The sequence below is a fragment of the Pongo pygmaeus genome, chromosome 6, assembly GCF_028885625.2.
Source record: "Pongo pygmaeus isolate AG05252 chromosome 6, NHGRI_mPonPyg2-v2.0_pri, whole genome shotgun sequence".
Taxonomy (NCBI): domain Eukaryota; kingdom Metazoa; phylum Chordata; class Mammalia; order Primates; family Hominidae; genus Pongo; species Pongo pygmaeus.
Window position 1 is genome coordinate 42900875 of NC_072379.2, and position 18143 is coordinate 42919017.

General features: G+C 40.0%; 1 protein-coding gene across 1 annotated transcript in view; it reads right to left on the minus strand.

Annotated features, from left to right (window-relative positions):
- Nucleotides 1-873: 873 nt before the first annotated feature.
- Nucleotides 874-18143, minus strand: part of STK17A (serine/threonine kinase 17a) — a 42197-nt gene continuing 24927 nt past the window's right edge. Inside the window, exons 3-7 of the mRNA XM_054495001.2 lie at nt 17757-17901; nt 6308-6434; nt 2403-2451; nt 2135-2314; nt 874-1539 (exon numbers count right to left, since the gene is read on the minus strand). Coding sequence (XP_054350976.1) covers nt 1215-1539; nt 2135-2314; nt 2403-2451; nt 6308-6434; nt 17757-17901 — 826 coding nt within the window. The 3' untranslated portion in view covers nt 874-1214. The remainder of the gene's footprint in view (nt 1540-2134; nt 2315-2402; nt 2452-6307; nt 6435-17756; nt 17902-18143) is intronic.

Here is an 18143-nt window from a genome sequence, read left to right on the forward strand (position 1 = left end):
GGTATTCGGCATACACTTTTACATTTCCATATTTTAATTGGACTTTACTGGTCACTGTGGGGCCTAGATACAACTGAACTGTTCAATCCTAATCAAATAAAACTATTAGTACATTCTTATACATCTTTTTGGGACAAAGTACCTCCTAATTACAGAGTATCCAATGTAAATTTTTTATGGACAAAGTAAATGTTTATAAATATTTTGGCATTTTATAACTTTTCCTAGCATAGCTTGAGGGCTGATAAGAAACTCAGCAGAAACAGGCTGTGGTTGGCATGAAGACACTCTCTCTCTCTGCTCTAGGGGATTTTACTCACTTTGGGACAAAAGCAATATAGTAGCATCTTTTCACTAACCAAGGTAACCAGAGTGTTGATCAGATCACACTGATACCTACAAGTGGCCAAAATTAAATGAGAAGGATGGGGGGAGGTGCCAGGAAGTGGCAGGGGTACAGAGTGTGAGAGAGAGCAGATGCATGTGAGTGTGGTGTGATGAGGGAAGCAGCTCAAGAGCTGACACTTAAACCCAGAATAATTTCAGAGGTGAAAAATTACCACCTCTATTACTAGTGACATTGAAGAGAAAAAAAAATTAGGGTTTTTCACTGATATGTTACAAGCATTTAGGCAAAAACACAACAGAAACCAAATCAAGTCACTATAAAGCAGTAAGAAAATATTAAAAAAAAGACATTATCAAACTTTAGTGAATGTTATTCTAAGTCTCGAAAATTTAGATGTCTGTTTAAACTAAAATTTTGCCAAAAACAAATCCAAAGTGAAAAAGTAGAAATTTTAGTAAAGACATTAACAAATATTATGCAGATATAGATGCACATATGAATAATGCAAGAGATTTACAGAAATGTAGTTTTGGCACTTTTACTTGGATTTTTTAAAGAAAGTGAATACAAATATCTTTGTACACAAATTCTCATTCTGGAGAAATAAGATGTAGAATTCAAAGGTGCCAACATCTCCCTTCTTAAAAATAACATTGAAACGGGTAACTGTACCTGTTAAATCTCCTGGTTGGCAACTTTTAAAATCTGGCTTCCACCTAACTCCACAAATTTGAAAAAGTTATTTTTGTTTGTGTAAGTGATACTGGTTATCCACTTCCAGTACATGTACCATTTGGCCAGAGGTCTATAAATAATATTAACATTTTCAATGTAGAAATCTTAAAGTTCTAAAGGGAAATACTGCTCAGTAGATAAATTCTCCTGGAATTTCTTGTAGCAAAGGTTCCTCAAATTTAAATCGTTTGGAAATGGCCTTTTGCTCCATTTTCTCTTTTTCAGACTGTCTGCATTGTCCTAGAGTATATGAAGTAACTACAATTAACTCTTCGGTTACAATGGATTCCTCGGTTTCTGATTTGTCGGTATCTGAATTAATTTCAGGCACAGAATGACCTTCTTGGAGGGCATTTGCTTCTTCTAGTGCCTTTTCCATCCTGAAAGAAGGCTCTTGAATACTGCTCTGTGTCAACCAGGGGTGTTTTAGACATTCTTCAGCAGTGGCTCGATCTCTGTAAAGATACATGTTTTACAGTTAAGACATGTTAGAACTTCAATTAAAATTAGAGCATAAGGTACTGTATTTATTGTATTATATTTTGGGAAGTCTGACAAGTTGGCAAAAATCTTACTGTGATTCCTGAATAAAACTATTAGTCTTGGAATTTGGGTGCAATTTCCCACAATGCTGAAAATTTTGTGAAAATGTTGAAATATTTTAAGTCAGTTATGTCTGAAATGCTCTCTTGAGAGACACCAAGAACAGATGGGAAGTATCTGCTAGAGATTAGCTGTCATTTCACTGTCAATTTCTACTAACCATGAATTATGAGTGCTATTTACTGCCGTGACACATTTGCAATAATACAGTTTTGTTATTAATATTTAAATCCTGTTATACTGAGGTATGGTTCACATTTTCTCAAAATATTTTCATTTTTGCCCCCTTTTCTTTCAAGTTATATTAAGCCAAGGGTTTCACCTAGATTTATGTCAACATTTTTGTGTTTCCATTTTGGTGTTTTAGATGTTGAACTATTTTTGGTTGGAGGAGATTCAATAAAAAACTGACAAGATCAATATTAAACTAATAAAAATAATACTTACTCAGGTTTCTTAACTAAAAGTGTCCTGATAAAATCAATAGCCGACTCAGACAAAACATCAAATTCTTCCTCAGAATAACTTAAATTCATCTGTGAGATGTTTAAGAATGTTTCTTGTTTATCATTGCCTAAGAAAGGTGATATTCCTGTAAGCATGACATATGTTAACACTCCAATGCTCCTAAATTAGAAAGAAAATGCAAGAAAAATTTAGTACCATACTCATTTCTTGAAACTAATTTGATCAATTTTTCATTAATAACTCTTACCACATATCTGTTGCCATGCTTATAGGATCATAACTAAGAATTTCAGGAGCTAGTATCAGAAAGAGAAGAAAACATTTAGTTTTGTGGAAAAAAATTCCTAATTTGCTCTAAGAGATAAAAAACTAAGCATTAGAAACTATAAGGCACTATTCAATGTTTGGGCTAAAATGAAAGGTTACCATAAATTAATATGAATTAATATAAAGCCTAACTAGATGTTTGTAATTAACTTGTTTACTTTTCACACTTCTACCCACCATTGTTGAGTCCCTAGTATTTTTCAGATATTTAAATATTTTAAAAACACGAAATATAAACTGACAATTTCTGTGTTATCAAGCATTGTCTCTATCAGATCACGGCTTTTTAAACTTTCTCACTGCCACTGACATTTCTGCTTCTCCATTGCCCCACCCTCACCCGTGGCACTTTCTCCTCTCACCTGGGCCTTTTCAACTACTTGTCCCACCCCTCTGATCTATTCTTTCTGTTGCAGTCAGAGTGAGCTTTTTAAAACATCTACCCATTAACAAAAAGTCAACAAGGTTAAAAAAAAAAAAAATTGGGCATTCTGGACTACAGGCATGGGACAAAGGCAACTAAGTTGCATCTATAGAATTGAGAAAAATAATATGCTTTGAGGCTGGGTGCCCAGCACTTTGCAAGGCCAAGGTGGGAGGATCACTTGAACCAGGAGTTCAAGACCAGCCTGGGCAACATAATGAGACTCTGTCTCTACAAAAAATAAACAAAAGCTAGCCGAGTGTCATGGTGCATGCCTGTAGACCCAGCTACTGGGGAGGCTGAGGTGGGAGGATCACTTGAGTCTGGGAGGTCAAGGCTGCAGTGAGCTGAGATAGTGCCAGTGCATTCCAGCGTGGGTGATAGGGTGAGACTGTGTCTCCACCAAAAAAAAAAAAAAAAAAAAAAAAAAGCTTTGATATAAAGTAAATTGCTGCCACACATAAACACAATAGAAAGACACTGTCAAATATGCAAGGATTCAGGAAAAATATTATAAAAATGCTCCTTAAAAAAATCTACTCACAATCCACTTAAAGATAATTTTTTTTTCAAAACTATACAAATAAGGAGGCTAAACTATTAAAATGCAGTCAATAAGTACTGAATCCACGGAAAAACAGATCAAAGACTAAAAAACTGTGGTAATTACAATTAAAAAAAGGAATGAAAATGCTCTATTTCTATGAAAAAACGAAATACTCAAGGTCATGTATCTACTACTAATTTGTGACAAACCCCCATAGAATAAATGAGTGGGAGGAAGAGGTTGGAAAGGAAATGCTAGGTATGCTAATCTCCTAAGTTTTGATTTCTGAAATGGTTGAGTGAGAAACAGAGGTTGTGAATGTTAAAGTTTCAAAAGAAATGACTAGGAAATTAAAAATGAAATGCATAGCATCCAAATTACCGGGGAAGAAACAGTAAAACAGAGACCACATAGCAAGACTGTGGAAGGAAGGGTACAGAAAATACCAATAGCTTACTTTTTTGAGTGCTTATTATGTGCTGAATACTGGTTTAAGGGCTTTGTACAGCAAACCCAATGAAATCCTTACAAATTCCCTATGAGGTCGGTACTATTACTAGCCCCTTTTGATGGACAGAGGAATCTGAGGTATAAAGAGATTTAAGGGCCAAGGTCACATAGATGGCAAGTACAGGGCCAGAACTCACACCAGTTTCTGTGTGTATGTAAAATGACTGTGGGAGGCATAAACTCACCTTTTAAAAGGTGAGTCATGGAAGGAAAAAGAGGAGAGTCCCTTTGTTTTTCTGTATTATGTACTTTTGAATCATTTTTAGTTTTTTTCTTTTTGGATTGAGCTTGTACTTCCATTATAATGTTTTGAGATGGGGAAAGGCTCTTGATAGAAAATTTAAAATTTACTAAGGAACAGAAAGCTCTAAAACAAATCACTAGCCTGGACAACACAGTGAGACCCATCTTTACCAAAAAAACAAACAAAAAACTGGCCCGCTGTGCTGGCACGTGCCTGTGGCCCCAGCTACTCAGGAGGCTGAGGCAGGAGGAGCTCAAGTTGGGAGCTGCAGCAAGCTATGATAGTGCCACTGCATTCCAGCCTGGGTGGCAGAGTGAGACTCTCTCAAACAACAACAGAGAAAGCATTAAAACAAAACAAAAACCCACCTCATTCAGGGCAATAATTACTATTTTGATTTTTCAGCTCATAGACCTACATTCTGCAGTCTTGTGTATTTGAGCTTACAATGGTACCCATTAAATTTGGCTAAAACACTTGGGTTGCTGCTTTCCCTGAAGAAACACTATTAAGTCACATCCCAAAAACTTACTTAGTGGTCATGATGCATATTAGTCAGCGTACTGAAAATTAAGTATTCTGGCCCATTAAAATATATGAAAAATTTTAAAGGTTGTTTCTGTGCCTGTGGCATCTTTTATTATCTAATTAACTAAGGATCTTTTAAAAAATCTCTGAATTATTTTTTGAACTATCATTGTCATACAGGTTTGTTTTCTTCAACCCTATCGGCCCTCCTGAGTCTTTCTGTGCTCCGGATAGCTCTTTTCTTGTAACATCCTCAGTCTTTCAAGAACTACTCACTCCTTTTACCCTCTTCTCTGAAAGGAGACCCTGCTCTCTTCATTCCTCCTCTTCTAGCCTGTATTTGCTCACTTCACACTTCTACCCTCAGGCAGAGAGTCTTCCCTCAGGCCCAGGCCACAGCCTTCTCCATTCCTGCCACCGCCGCCCTCCTCTTCTCCCAGGTCTGCTGGCAGCCTAGGTGACTTCCACACTGATGTCCATGACCCAGACAGCCTACCTTCACAGCTTCTTGATTTCCTGGTCTAAAAAACTGCCTTTCCAGCCTTACATCCAAGGCCTCATAATTACAAAGAGCTATTTCACCACTGAAATTTTAAATATTAATATTCTTTTTTTTTTTTTTTTTTTTTGAGACGGAGTCTCACTCTGTAGCCCAGGCTGGAGTGCAGTGGCGCGATCTTGGCTCACTGCAAGCTCCACCTCCCAGGTTCACGCCATTCTCCTGCCTCAGCCTCCCAAGTAGCTGAGACCACAGGTGTGCACCATCACGCCTGGCTAATTTTTGTATTTTTAGTAGAGACGGGTTTTGCTATGTTGGCCAGGCTGGTCTCAGATTCCTGGCTTCAAGTGATCTGCCCACCTTGGCCTCCCAAAGTGCTGGGATGTGAGCCACTGTACCTGGCGTAAATATTAATATTCTAATCTCTGGTCACAACCTCTCAATTTCACAGCCTTATTCTACAGATACCTTAAAAAGACCATCAAACTATTAATCTTTCAAACTCCAATTTTCCTCAGTCTATCAAAGAAAGTAATAGTTGACTTCTTTGATGATACGCCTAGACCCATGGAGTATCATCATTCAGCTGCTTTCTTGCTGCTACCTTCAATGTTTAAGCTCCTTTTTCTTTCTGTCAGAAGTACTCAACCATGGATCCAACCAAATGCCCTCTCTGCTCTACACTTCTATGGAGCCTCAGACTTGGCAATTCCTTTGTCAATGTTTGTTATCAACCAGAACATCCTTAAAGGTCCTTACTTGTTAAATATCCTCCCACCCTCAGATAAGCTAATATCCTACTTTGTTAAGAAAATCCTCTCCTATTCCTTTTAGAAGTAATCCCTTCAAATTCTCTTAGCTCTGTAGTGAAGAGACAGTGAAGAGATCAGCAATTTGGTATCTTACTCTTGAACATTTTCCATTGTAAAATGTAATCCAAAGGAATAAATCTCTGATGGTAGAATTTCAACATAGTAGATAGCTGGCTCCACTATGAGTCATGCCACATGGACAAGTCCCCTAATGAAGGTGATGCCTGACCCCAGAGCAAAACTACTTTTATGAATACTTACCCACATATTCAGGGGTACCCATAATTTCTCGGAGCTCTTCACTGTTCTTCAATATTCTTGAAAGGCCAAAATCAACAATCTTAATGTCACCCAATGGAGATTCGCTTGTCAACAGAATATTCTGAGGCTAAAAGACAAAATACCCCCGCAAAAATCAATACGACTATGATTAAGTACACAAAACATGTAGCCCATAAAACATATATTTCACCTGTGAAACTGAGACTGAGGAATTTAACAGTAAAGTCATTTCTTAAAGAAATATTTTTACAATATACTTCCTATGTATAAGGCAGCAGGCCTGTACTCGCTTGTATTTTCAATCTCTTCCCCTACCCTGGCTCTTCCTCAGCATATAAATATGTTTCTATCCCTACCTTATGGAAACCATTCCCCATGACCCTGAATCTCCTTCCAGGCAGCACACTTACCTCCTACTATTCCCTCAAAGCTCAGCTTCTTGAAAGCATGGTCAAGCACAATTGCTATTGTTTTCTCAGTGCTACTAAATCTCTTTTGCCCCCTTGACTGAATCTGCCTTCATTAAGGTCACAATAACTGCAATAATCAAAGACCCACCAAATCCCGTCTGTGTCCTTCAGGGACTATTTTGCATGTAATGATTTCTGTAGCACTGGGCACTGTCAAGCATCCTTGTATTGTTGAAATTCCTCCCCATTTTCTCCACCTTGGGTCTCTTCCTTCTTCTACAGATCCCTCACTACTTTCTCAATGTTTTCCTTCTGTCCTCCTTTTAAATATTTGTGTTGTTCAGGATCTCTTGCTGCATGGCCCTCTTCTCCCACCACTCTGCATTCTATTTTGGAGCAATTTCATCTACTTCCAAAGCTTCAGCTGCCACTTACATACTGATGACTTCTACCCTAAGTTCTCTCTGGACTTGTGAGTGGGGACATGTGGGGTGAGGAAATGTACAGTAATGGGAAAGAGCTCCCCAGAGCCACAAAATCAGTGAGGTTCATATCCATGGAGTCATTTTTACCCAATGGAAAATAACCTAAGATACTTTCACATAAAAAGACAGGCAAATATATTATGGACTAGAATGTAAAATTCATTAAATTTTTAAAACACGAAATTTGAAAGGAAAGTTTGTGTTTGCGTTATAAAGGGTCCTCACTTAATGTTTTCTGCCATTAAGAATATTTCCAAAGGTAAGCTGAGAAACATTGGTAAATTATACTTCACTATAACACCCAGTGTTTTAAGATTGGGCCCCTGCTTCCTTTTTAAGATTAATCTCCTGTCATGGCTCCAAAGGCAATCTGTGCTCCAAATCAAACAGTCTGTAATCCCTAAATAACACAGCTACTCCCACATCTCATGCCTTTGCACACGTACTGCCTTTGTTCAGGACGCTCTCTCCCCTTTTCTCCCTGACAGATTTATTCTCATCCCTCATTCCATGCATGATGGGTCTCAATAAAGAACCAATTCCTCTGTAAAGCCTGCCCTGGCCTCCCCTGCTCCTTCCAGGGAGGGCCTGATGGCTGCCCCGTCCCTGCTCCACAGCATGGTGTACACAGCATGTTTACTCCATTGTTTTGTTAGCTGTTTGTTTCTGACTCCATCACATTGGTCCCCTAGATGTATAGAATGAATGTTCACATTTCCTTTCCTTCCATTCATATTCTGGCCCTCCATCTGACTTCTGTCCTCTCATTCCACTACAAATCACAAAATCCAGTGATATTTTTCAATGCTTTCTTCTGGACCACTCCCTTAGCAGTGTTTGACAAAGTTAACCACTCCTTCCTTGTTCATATATTATTTTTCTCTTGGCTCCCATGACAAAACACTGTCCTGGCTTTCTTCCTATCTCTGGCTGTGTCTTCCATCTCCTCTGATGGGCCACCTTCTATTACCTGGTCCACTGGATACTGGGTTTCTCAAGGCTTGATCTTGAGGCCTTTCCTCTTTTTACTCCAAACTCTCAGCTTGCATGATCTGCACCCAAGGCTTAAATATCACCTACACCTTAAGACTCACAATGTTTTTCTCTCTTTCAGACCTCTTCAACCAGCTGCTTATCTATTATCGCCCCTTTGATGTCTCAAACGTACCTCAAATTCAACATGACCAAAACCAGACTCCTATTTTTCTTCCTAAATCAGATTCTCCCTATGCCAATGACAGGCGTCTCAGTGAATGCTATGATCATCCCTCAGAATAGGAGAGAACACTAACACTCATCTTGGCCATTCCTTTCCTCCCCCCTCTTCCATTTAGCTAACATGTCACCATAGTTGATTTTAAATACTAAATTCCAAGCATTTCTAGACTTTGCCTATTTCTCTCCATCTATAGAAAATTAAAGCTACCTTTCTTGCTCTATTGCAGTGGCCTCTTCAAAGGTTTGCTAGGATCTATCTTGCCCACATTGCAGCCAGAAGGTTCTTTTGTATTATATAAATTGGATCTGTTGTCCCCTTTCCTAAACCTTTCCACAGCCTCCCACTGCTCTTAGATAACCTCCAAACTCCTTCGCATGGTGTGCATGTCCTGAGGTCCAGCTTCTGCCTAACTAGCTCTCCAGACTCATCATATGCCATGATCCCCCTGGCTCCATGAAGCTGGGTCCCACGGGACACTTTCCAGTCTCATACTTGCCATGCTCCCTCTCACAAGAGTGAATTTGTATATGGTATTCCCTCAGTCTAGAACACTTTTTTCTGTTCTTCTTTGCCTAGTCTCAACTTGGTGAGAAGGCCTAAGATGGTAGTGAAGCAGATTGCAACAATTTCCATCGATGAGAGGGGCTACAATATGAAAAACGAAATTGAGGCATAGATGGTCCTTCTTTTTTTGAGACGGAGTCTCGCTCTTTTGCCCAGACTGGAGTGCACTGGCGCGATCTCGGCTCACTGCAAGCTCCACCTCCCAGGTTCAGGCCATTCTCCTGCCTCAGCCTCCCAAGTAGCTGGGACTACAGGAGCCCGCCACCACACTTGGCTAATTTTTTGTATTTTTAGTAGAGACGGGGTTTCACTGTGTTAGCCAGGATGGTCTCGATCTCCTGACCTCGTGATCCGCCCGTCTCAGCCTCCCAAAGTGCTGGGTTACAGGCGTGAGCCACCGTGCCCGGCCAGACGGTCCCTCTTTTTAAAAAGGGTCTTACCTTCTACCCAACCATCCATCCCACCCTTTTCTATTATGAAAATGCCTGTAGGTTTATCAGTCTGAATTCAGAGAACAGGAAGAATCTACAGCTTCATGAGGACAGAAGCCACAGTACTGATTACTCTTTTGACACTGTGATCAGTGCCTATCACACATTTATATTTGTTGGGTGAATGAATGGAAGAAACATAACTGTAAAAAAATTAAGAGGGTGTCTATTTTGTGTTAGGACTAGTGGTAGTATAAATATTAGCAATAAGAATACCCTACTGTCAGAGTTTATAATCAAGAGAAAATAGATGGACCTGCCAGGCTCAAGTCACTCTTCTGTGAATTGCACCTTGAGAGCAATATATACAAAGTGCTCAGGTGATAAATATATCAGAGTGATTAATTCTGCCCTGGAAAATTACAGAGGAGATATGTGAGAAGACCCTGAAAGGTAAAAAGATTTCCTCATTTTTTCAACAAATATTTATTGATTGCCTAATGAGCTAGGCCCTGGGGAAATAACAGAAAACAAGAAACCAGTCCTCTCTTTTGGAGCCCTGCATCTTAATGAAGACAAGTACACCTCAGGTCGCTTTAAGCACTATGGGGAACTCAAAGCAGGGTGATGGGCGAGAGTGGTTGCTCGGGGTGTGTGCATGGGCATGCTATCTTTAGGGGAGTCAGAGAAGGCCTCTCTAAGAAGGCAACCTGAAGGAGGAGAGGACGATGTTAAAAAAGAGCCAGTCACGGCTCAGTGTCCTGGAGGAGTTGGGGTAAGCAGGAAGCATTCCAGGCAGAGGGAAGAGAAGTATAGAGGCCGTACTGCTGTGGAGCATCTGCAGGAAATCCTGTGTGGCTGGAGGACAGCACAAGGCAAAAGGGGTACGAGTGGTGGGAGGCATGAGGTTGGAAAGGAAATGGCTAGGAGATCACAGGGCTTTGTAGGCTATTCTGGAATAAATGGCAGAAGGCAGGCTACATTTTCTTTGTTAATTAGCTTCTAGCTAATTCTTCAGGAAAAAAACACCTATGTACCATCATGACTATGAGTCCTCAGACTTTTCAAGGCCATTTTAGTTTTCGTATGTTAATAAAATACTATAGTACAACAAAAGGGCTGGGCGCAGTGGCTCACATCTGTAATTCCAGCAATTCGGGAAGCCGAGGTGAGTGGACTGTTTGAGCTTAGGAGTTCGAGACCAGCCTGGGCAACATGATGAAAACCTGTCTCCACCAAAAATACAAAAAATTAGCCAGGCATGGTGGTGTACACCTGTAGTCCCAGCTACTTGGGAGGCCGAGGTGGGAGGATCACTTGAGCCTGGGAGGCAGAAGTTGCAGTGAGCCGAGATAGTGCCACTGCACTCCAATCTGGGTAACAGAGTAAGACCCTGTCAAAAACAAAAAACAAAACAAAAACTATAGTAACCACAAAATGTCTATTATTCAGGTGAATTTCATAGAAGGGGTTTGGTTCAGTGATACATATTCATAATTGAATGTTTTGCTCTTTCGAGTACACACAAAATGCCAAGTGAAATACTGCTAGGGAAAATCTTCACCAAATCTTGAGATTTTCTTGTGATTAGTAAACGTGTACATTCTATGAATGTTCTTCAATACCATTTGTTCCCTTAAAATAGTTTAAATGTTTTTCCCTTTTATGTGTTTACACTTTATATTCCCTGAGAAATGCTTTCTTTAGTTACTATGCAAAAACTAATTGGTTTGGTGGTAATGTTGTAAATCCTAAATTAGTGTGATCAAATTATTAAAATCTTATTGTATGAGAAGTCTAGGCCCTGTTACGTGCATCTATGATACACCAATGTGAGAGACTTTCTAAAAATGAAGTTAAACAACTGAGAGGTTGCTAGAATAAACACATTTCTCATAAAATCAGAGCTATTTCATGGGATTTCAGTTAATATTTATTATGTGGCCTTTACCAACTAACTGTGCCCTATTTTGACCACAGGGCTATTTTTAAAAATAGACTTTGCTTCTTTAAATAAAATATATGTACAATTACAGGACTATAATCTCTGTTAGTTCTTCGATGGTGAAATATATCTACTTCCAATAAGCTGAAATACATGTCCTGAAAACAAAGCTAAGTACCTTAGCATTTACAATTTAGTTAAACTTCCTTTCTAGGGAATCCAGTTCATGATAAAGAAGTTGTGGCACACACAAACTAGTTCTGTTTAAAATGTATGAATCCCAGGTAGTAAGGGAGAGAAAGAAGCAAGGTCAATCAACAGAGAGGTGATGACAGTGGAATAAGCAGAAAACCTGCAGATGGTCCGTAAATAGATGGTGGATGTAGGGAACTAGTTCTATTTAAAATGTATGAATCCCAGGTAGTAAGGGAGAGAAAGAAGCAAGGTCAATCAACAGAGAGGTGATGACAGTGGAATAAGCAGAAAACCTGCAGATGGTCCGTAAATAGATGGTGGCTGTAGGGAAGTCTTTTATTTATCTCGGTATCTTAATCTTTGTACATAATCCATTTAATGTTTACTGAACAATCACCACTGGAGGAGATTTAGTGGCTAAGATCATTGTAAAGTTGAGGTTAACCTGCTCAATAAGGCTTAGGGTATCATGGACAGGGTTTTAAGGAACATTTTATCAGACAATTAAAGTTCTAGTACATTAACTATTAAAACCCAGGTTAGAGTAGAGAAATAGGTTAATAATCCCGTCTAAATTAATTTGGGGGACTGTTTAGGAATGTTTTTGTTACCCCTGCTTTCAAGTAATATACTGATGCTTAAATTTAAATCTCATATGGAAAGTCCCAGCTTCTGGCTTTTTTTGAAGTTAATTTTTAGAAATTAATGTTTTAATATAAAAAAGTTTTTGAGACAAGATCTCACTCTGTTCCCCAGGCTGGAATGCAGGGGTGCAATCATAGCTCACTGCAGCCTCGAGCTCCTGAGCTCAGGCAATCCTCCCGCCTCAGCTTCCACCGTAGCTGGGACTAAAGGCGCGTGCCACCATGGCTGGCTGATTTTTTAAATTTTTTGTAGAGACGAGGTCTTGCTATGTTGCCCGGGCTGGTCTCAAACTTCTGGGCTCATGTGGTCCTTCTACCTCAGCCTACCAAAGTGCTGGGATTACAGGTGTGAGCCACCATACCTGGCCTCCTTCTAGTCTACTTTTAACCATGAGCATAACTGGGTGGAAAAGTTAGTGATAGAATCCTAGTATAGTTGTCCCATGGTATCCGGTGGGGATTGGTTCAGGGACTCCTTGCAGATACCAAAATCTGTGATGCTCAAGTTCCTGATAGGAAATGGTATAGTATTTGCATATAACCTAAGCACATCCTCCTGTAAACTTTAAATCATCTCTAGGTTACTCAGAATAGCTATTATAATATCACACATCACTCATTTGTGTGGATTCAATGAAATACTCGGTGGGGGGGCCAATTCAAGTTTAGCTTTTTGGAACTTTGTGGAAATTTTTTCCCCCTGAATATTTTCAACCTGTGGTTGGTTGAATCCATGGATGCAGAGGGCTGACTGTACTAACACTGCTTAAAGACTGAACCAGTACAACGCCATTTGAAGAAAAGAGAGCAATGGATTTTAAGACCAGATTTCTTTGTGCTATTTTTGGTCAGTCCTCCCTCTCTCTGACAGGACTAAAACCAGGCCACTCTACTGAATGACTAATTCACCAAATTATTGAGACTGTTTTGGTACTTTTAGTTGGTTTTGTTCTGACTTTGCCAGGGTTGTTGTTTCTCAGATTTGCAATTTCTGCAACATTTTAGATATTAAATAAATGGGCTTTCTCTTAATCATGGTTTGTCTTTTCTATTTTTGTGGCTGTATAGACTCATACTTTTACAGACTCCTAAATCTGCATCTGCTACTCCCTCCCCCACCCCAAGAACTTTCCCAGCTCAATTTAAGATATTTGGCTGACAGTCTTCAGTGAATCAGTCTTTTGGCAAATTGATCATTCAGGCTCTGCACCAAAGCCAAACAGTGTATTTCCCATAGCGTCAATTATATCCTTAATAGAAGCAACTATAACAGTTATTTTAACTTCCAACTAACTTCTATCACAGGGACAGGAGTTTCCCATTTTAACCAGCATGGAGACTAAATAGCCTAATAATTCAAAATTACCGTACATATTGGGATTATCAGTTTTTAGAGAATGAAAACATAATATATTTAGCTTTGAGGCAATGTGGGAAAATAATTTCTTAAAAAATAGCCTAGTTTTTCAAGCTCTTCTAGAGACCAAGAGTCAACATTATGAGCACACACTGTCAAAGACAGAGGACAGCAGACTCACTTCATCCAGACTCACAGAGGCCAACTGGAAATGACCTTTTAGTAGAAATCACTCCCGCCTGCATGGTTGCCATACCAACCCCATCTCTATCCTCTCCCTCCAGTAGCTGACTCTGAGACATGTCTGACTGCACATGGAGGGGCATGAAGGCAGAAGGAAGGCTGAGAACCCTTTGGACCACTTTGTCTTCTAGTTCTTCTGGGTCGAAGAAACATGGAGAGTCCAGTTTCCAATATCAAAGGCCCGTCATCGTCATCAAGGCCTCTATTGAATCTGGAAAGCATTCTAAACCAAGTGTATTAGACAGAAAGGAATATGATTGATACTGAATGTACTGAGGAGAAAGGGATATAATTTCCTTGTGTAAATACACACTTAAAGTTGGTATTCAAGAACTTAATATTCACCTCTGATGCTCTCAAGTAACATCAAAGATCCATGACACATGGTGCCAACAACCTGTTTGACTTGCTACTTAATTCGTTCTTGAATAGTCACAGGTTCAACTGTCATAAGCTGAAAGCTCATTTCCTATAGGTGCAATGCTATTTAAATTGGGCTTCTCTTCCTCGAAGTCCATCATAAGACTAGTAAAACATCATTAAAAAATAAAACAGATACACGATTTTGCAAAGTTAAGGGTGTAAAACCAAACATGAAAGAAGCTACAGCATAAACATTTATTTTGGGAATTCCTCTGCATGGCTAATACTTAAAGTATCAGCCCAGTGAAAGTCTGTACTGCAGAGGCCATCTCTTCCTTGTAAATGTTCCCGAGGGAAGCAAGGTGGAAATTTCTTGCAGCAAGGATCTTTGAACTTCTTATGCATATGACAGACTGAAGGGGAAAAGCAAAGCCCCCACCCAAGCTATGAAAGGTTTTAACGAGGTAACCTTCAGCATTAACATCAGGCCACCTCAGCATGTGGGTGTGCACATGTCCACACTTGCTTTCAAAAAACGCCACTGTGTACCATGTGGCTACTGGGTCCTGAGTGTCCATTTTAGCCATGGTATTAAAGAATTAATATCTTTGAGAAAAGATAAATGTGTATAAAATGAATTTACCTTGGCATCTTTCAAAAGAGAACAAAAAAACTTCCACATTGTTTTCTTTTCCCTGTATTTTTCTGTAGGAAACAAGTAAATTTTTCTGTAGGAAACTAGTATTTAAAAAGAAACTACCTTTCCACCTAAATTCAAATGGGACATTATCAAGTTTGCTGTAGAAGTCAGCCTCCAGATTACACACACTGTATCCTCTTTTGTTTTGAGACGGAGTCTCATTCTGTCAGCCGGGCTGGAGTGCAGTGGCGCAATCTCGGCTCACTGCAACCGTCACCTCCCAGGTTCAAGCGATTCTCCTGTCTCAGCCTCCCAAGTAGCTGAGATTACAGGCGCCTGCCACCACGCCCAGTTTTTTGTATTTTTCGTAGAGATGGGGTTTCACCATGTTGGCTAGGCTGGTCTCGAACTCCTAACCTCAAGTGATCTGCCCTCCTTGACATCCCAAAGTGCTGGGATTACAGGCATGAGCCACTGCGCCCAGCCTGTACACTCCTCGAGAGTGCACCTTCATGCAATAAAAATTAAGCAGTTATTTATGTAGCATTAAATATATACAGATATGAATTTATATTTATATAGTATGACTCTATCTATCTATATAAATAAACAAAGGTATTACGGAATGTGCCATATAGCAGTTCTTTTTTTTTTTTTTTTTTTGAGACAAAGTCTCGCTCTGTTGCCTAGGCTAGAGTGCAATGGCACGATCTCAGCTCACTGCAACCTCCACCTCCCGGATTCAAGCGATTCTCCCCCCTCAGCCTCTGGAGTAGCTGCGACTATAGGCGTGCGCCACCACACTTGGCTAATTTTTTGTATTTTTAGTAGAGATGGGATTTCATCATGTTGGCCAGGCTGGTCTTGAACTCCTGACCTCAAGTGATCTGCCAGGCTCGGTCTCCCAAAGTGCTGGGATTACAGGCATGAGCCACCACACCTGGCCATACAGCAATTCTTTTTTTTTTTTTTTTTTTTTTTTGAGACGGAGTCTCGCTCTGTTGCCCAGGCTGGAGTGCAGTGGCGCGATCTCGGCTCACTGCAAGCTCCACCTCCTGGGTTCACGCCATTCTCCTGCCTCAGCCTCCCGAGTAGCTGGGACTACAGGCACCTGCCACCATGCCTGGCTAATTTTTTTTGTATTTTTAGTAGAGACAGGGTTTCCCCGTGTTGGCCAGGATGGTCTTGATCTCCTGACCTTGTGATCTGCCCACCTCGGCCTCCCAAAGTGCTGGGATTACAGGCGTGAGCCACCGCGCTCGGCCCTGGCCATATAGCAATTCTTAAAGTGGCCCCTAGCCTGAAGTTTAAGCCTCGCCTTGCCCTACTCTGAATCAGAAACTTTAGGGTTGTGGCCTAGCAATTTGTTTTAACAAGCCCTTCCAGGTGATTCTGATTCATGTCTGGGTCAGAGAACACTGCCATAAGCATCTACTTTCTGCTAGAGGGGATATTACAGCAGAGGTCAAGGTAGAACAGTAGATGATCGTGGTGTGAGATGATGCTGCAGTTCAGGATGGGAAAGTTTTTTAGGGGCGGTCCAGAGGCTTTGGCCTTCTCAGGTTACCATCCTTCCTAACCCTATTTCCTCGGCCAGTAAGGCCATCTTTGTAAATGGAATAAACACTAGGAACTAGGGTCGCTGTGGCATGTTCTCCGTTTGAGGAATGTTTCATTTTCCCACAGTTGCACCTGGACTTGATATAAAAGTAACCATCAGAAAATCAACAGAGATCTTAAACTTGCCTACCACAGACACCTGCAGGAATATACTAAGAATCATCATAGTGGACCTTTACTGTCTCCTGAGCACCCATTATTTGTTCTTTCAGAAACAGAACTGGTTTGAGAATCCATCCCTTCTTCACTCAGTCCACGTAAAGGTTAGGATGGTAGAAAGGGTTATACCTCTTCCTCCAGAGTTGGAGCCTATGACACTGATGACACTGGCATGGCAAGCCAAAGCCCTTCACCCACCAGCACACTTATTAGTTCCAGACTGATCTACGCTGGTGTAATCAGAGTGAATCTCAGAACTTTGGACAGAGCTGTGAGCAGAGACTGACTTTCCTGCTGTCTCCGGGTAGCTACAAGGCTGAACAGCAGCATCTACTTTATTACCATCTTATTGTCATTCAAAGAAGGCAGAGCTGAATGCTGGAGAAAAACTGAGTACTAGCAACAGTTTTTGAGCCCTGAATATTGTCATAACTGAAGCTAGAATTATCCCTGGACTTGTTTGCCACTAAAATTTCCTTGTTTTGCTTACCCTGGTTTCAGCTGGCACCTTGATCACTTGAAAGGAACATAACTGATATACCGTCCTTTGTTTTTCTTTCCTTCCTCTTCTCCGCCTTTGACGATTTTAAATTAGAAATCTACCTGCCTCTAATCTCTTTAATTTTCTCATTTATTTACTGCTGCCTATTTTCTAAAACACCGCTTCTCGAATATTCCTGGCTCAAAAATCATCTATGTCTTCATGACATATGAAACCCCTAGAATCCAGCCTTTCCCCAGCTTTTAATATCTCCTAATTGATTTCTCAATTCCAGTGAAATGATTCCATTTATTTTTTTCCCAAGCACATCACAAATATTCCTAACTCTTGTGAGGCAATTTTCTCTTATTCTTCTCAACTTATCTAAATCCTAACTTTTCAAAAGATCTAGCTCAAGTTCTGTCTTGTCATATTTTGAGTTCCTTTCTTTGGCATTGTATTATTATGTATGTTTCCACGTACGCATGTGTGCATTATCTCCCTGATAAAACTAACTGGCTAGAGGATAGGAGTAAAGACTCAATTCTAATACCCTTGTTATCTAATAATACACAAACGTGAAACATGTTTGAATAAATCACTGCTAAATATTTTATGTCTTGAATGACATTCTTTAGCAATCTGAAAATTGTACAGTAATTTGAATCTTACCTTCAAATCAAGATGAACTACATCACGAGTGTGTAAAAAGTGAACACCTTCTAAAATCTGTCGCATAAGTCTTTGAACATCTTTTTCTTTAAAGGCTTCTTCTCTGTCTGCAACACACTGGTCAAAGATTTCACCCCCAGCAGCACTAGAGAAGGGCAAAATTAAAGTAATATATAACTCATAAGAAATGGCGAACACTTACACCAAAACTACAGAGTAAATTAATTATAGTCTGGCAGTAACTGTATACCTTTTTTAAAAAATGTATTTTTATTTTGAAAAATAGAGATGGGACCTCACTATGTTGCCCAGGCTGGTCTCAAACTCCTGTGCTCAAGTGATCCTCCCACCTTGGCCTCCAAAGGTGTTGGGATTACAGGTATAAGC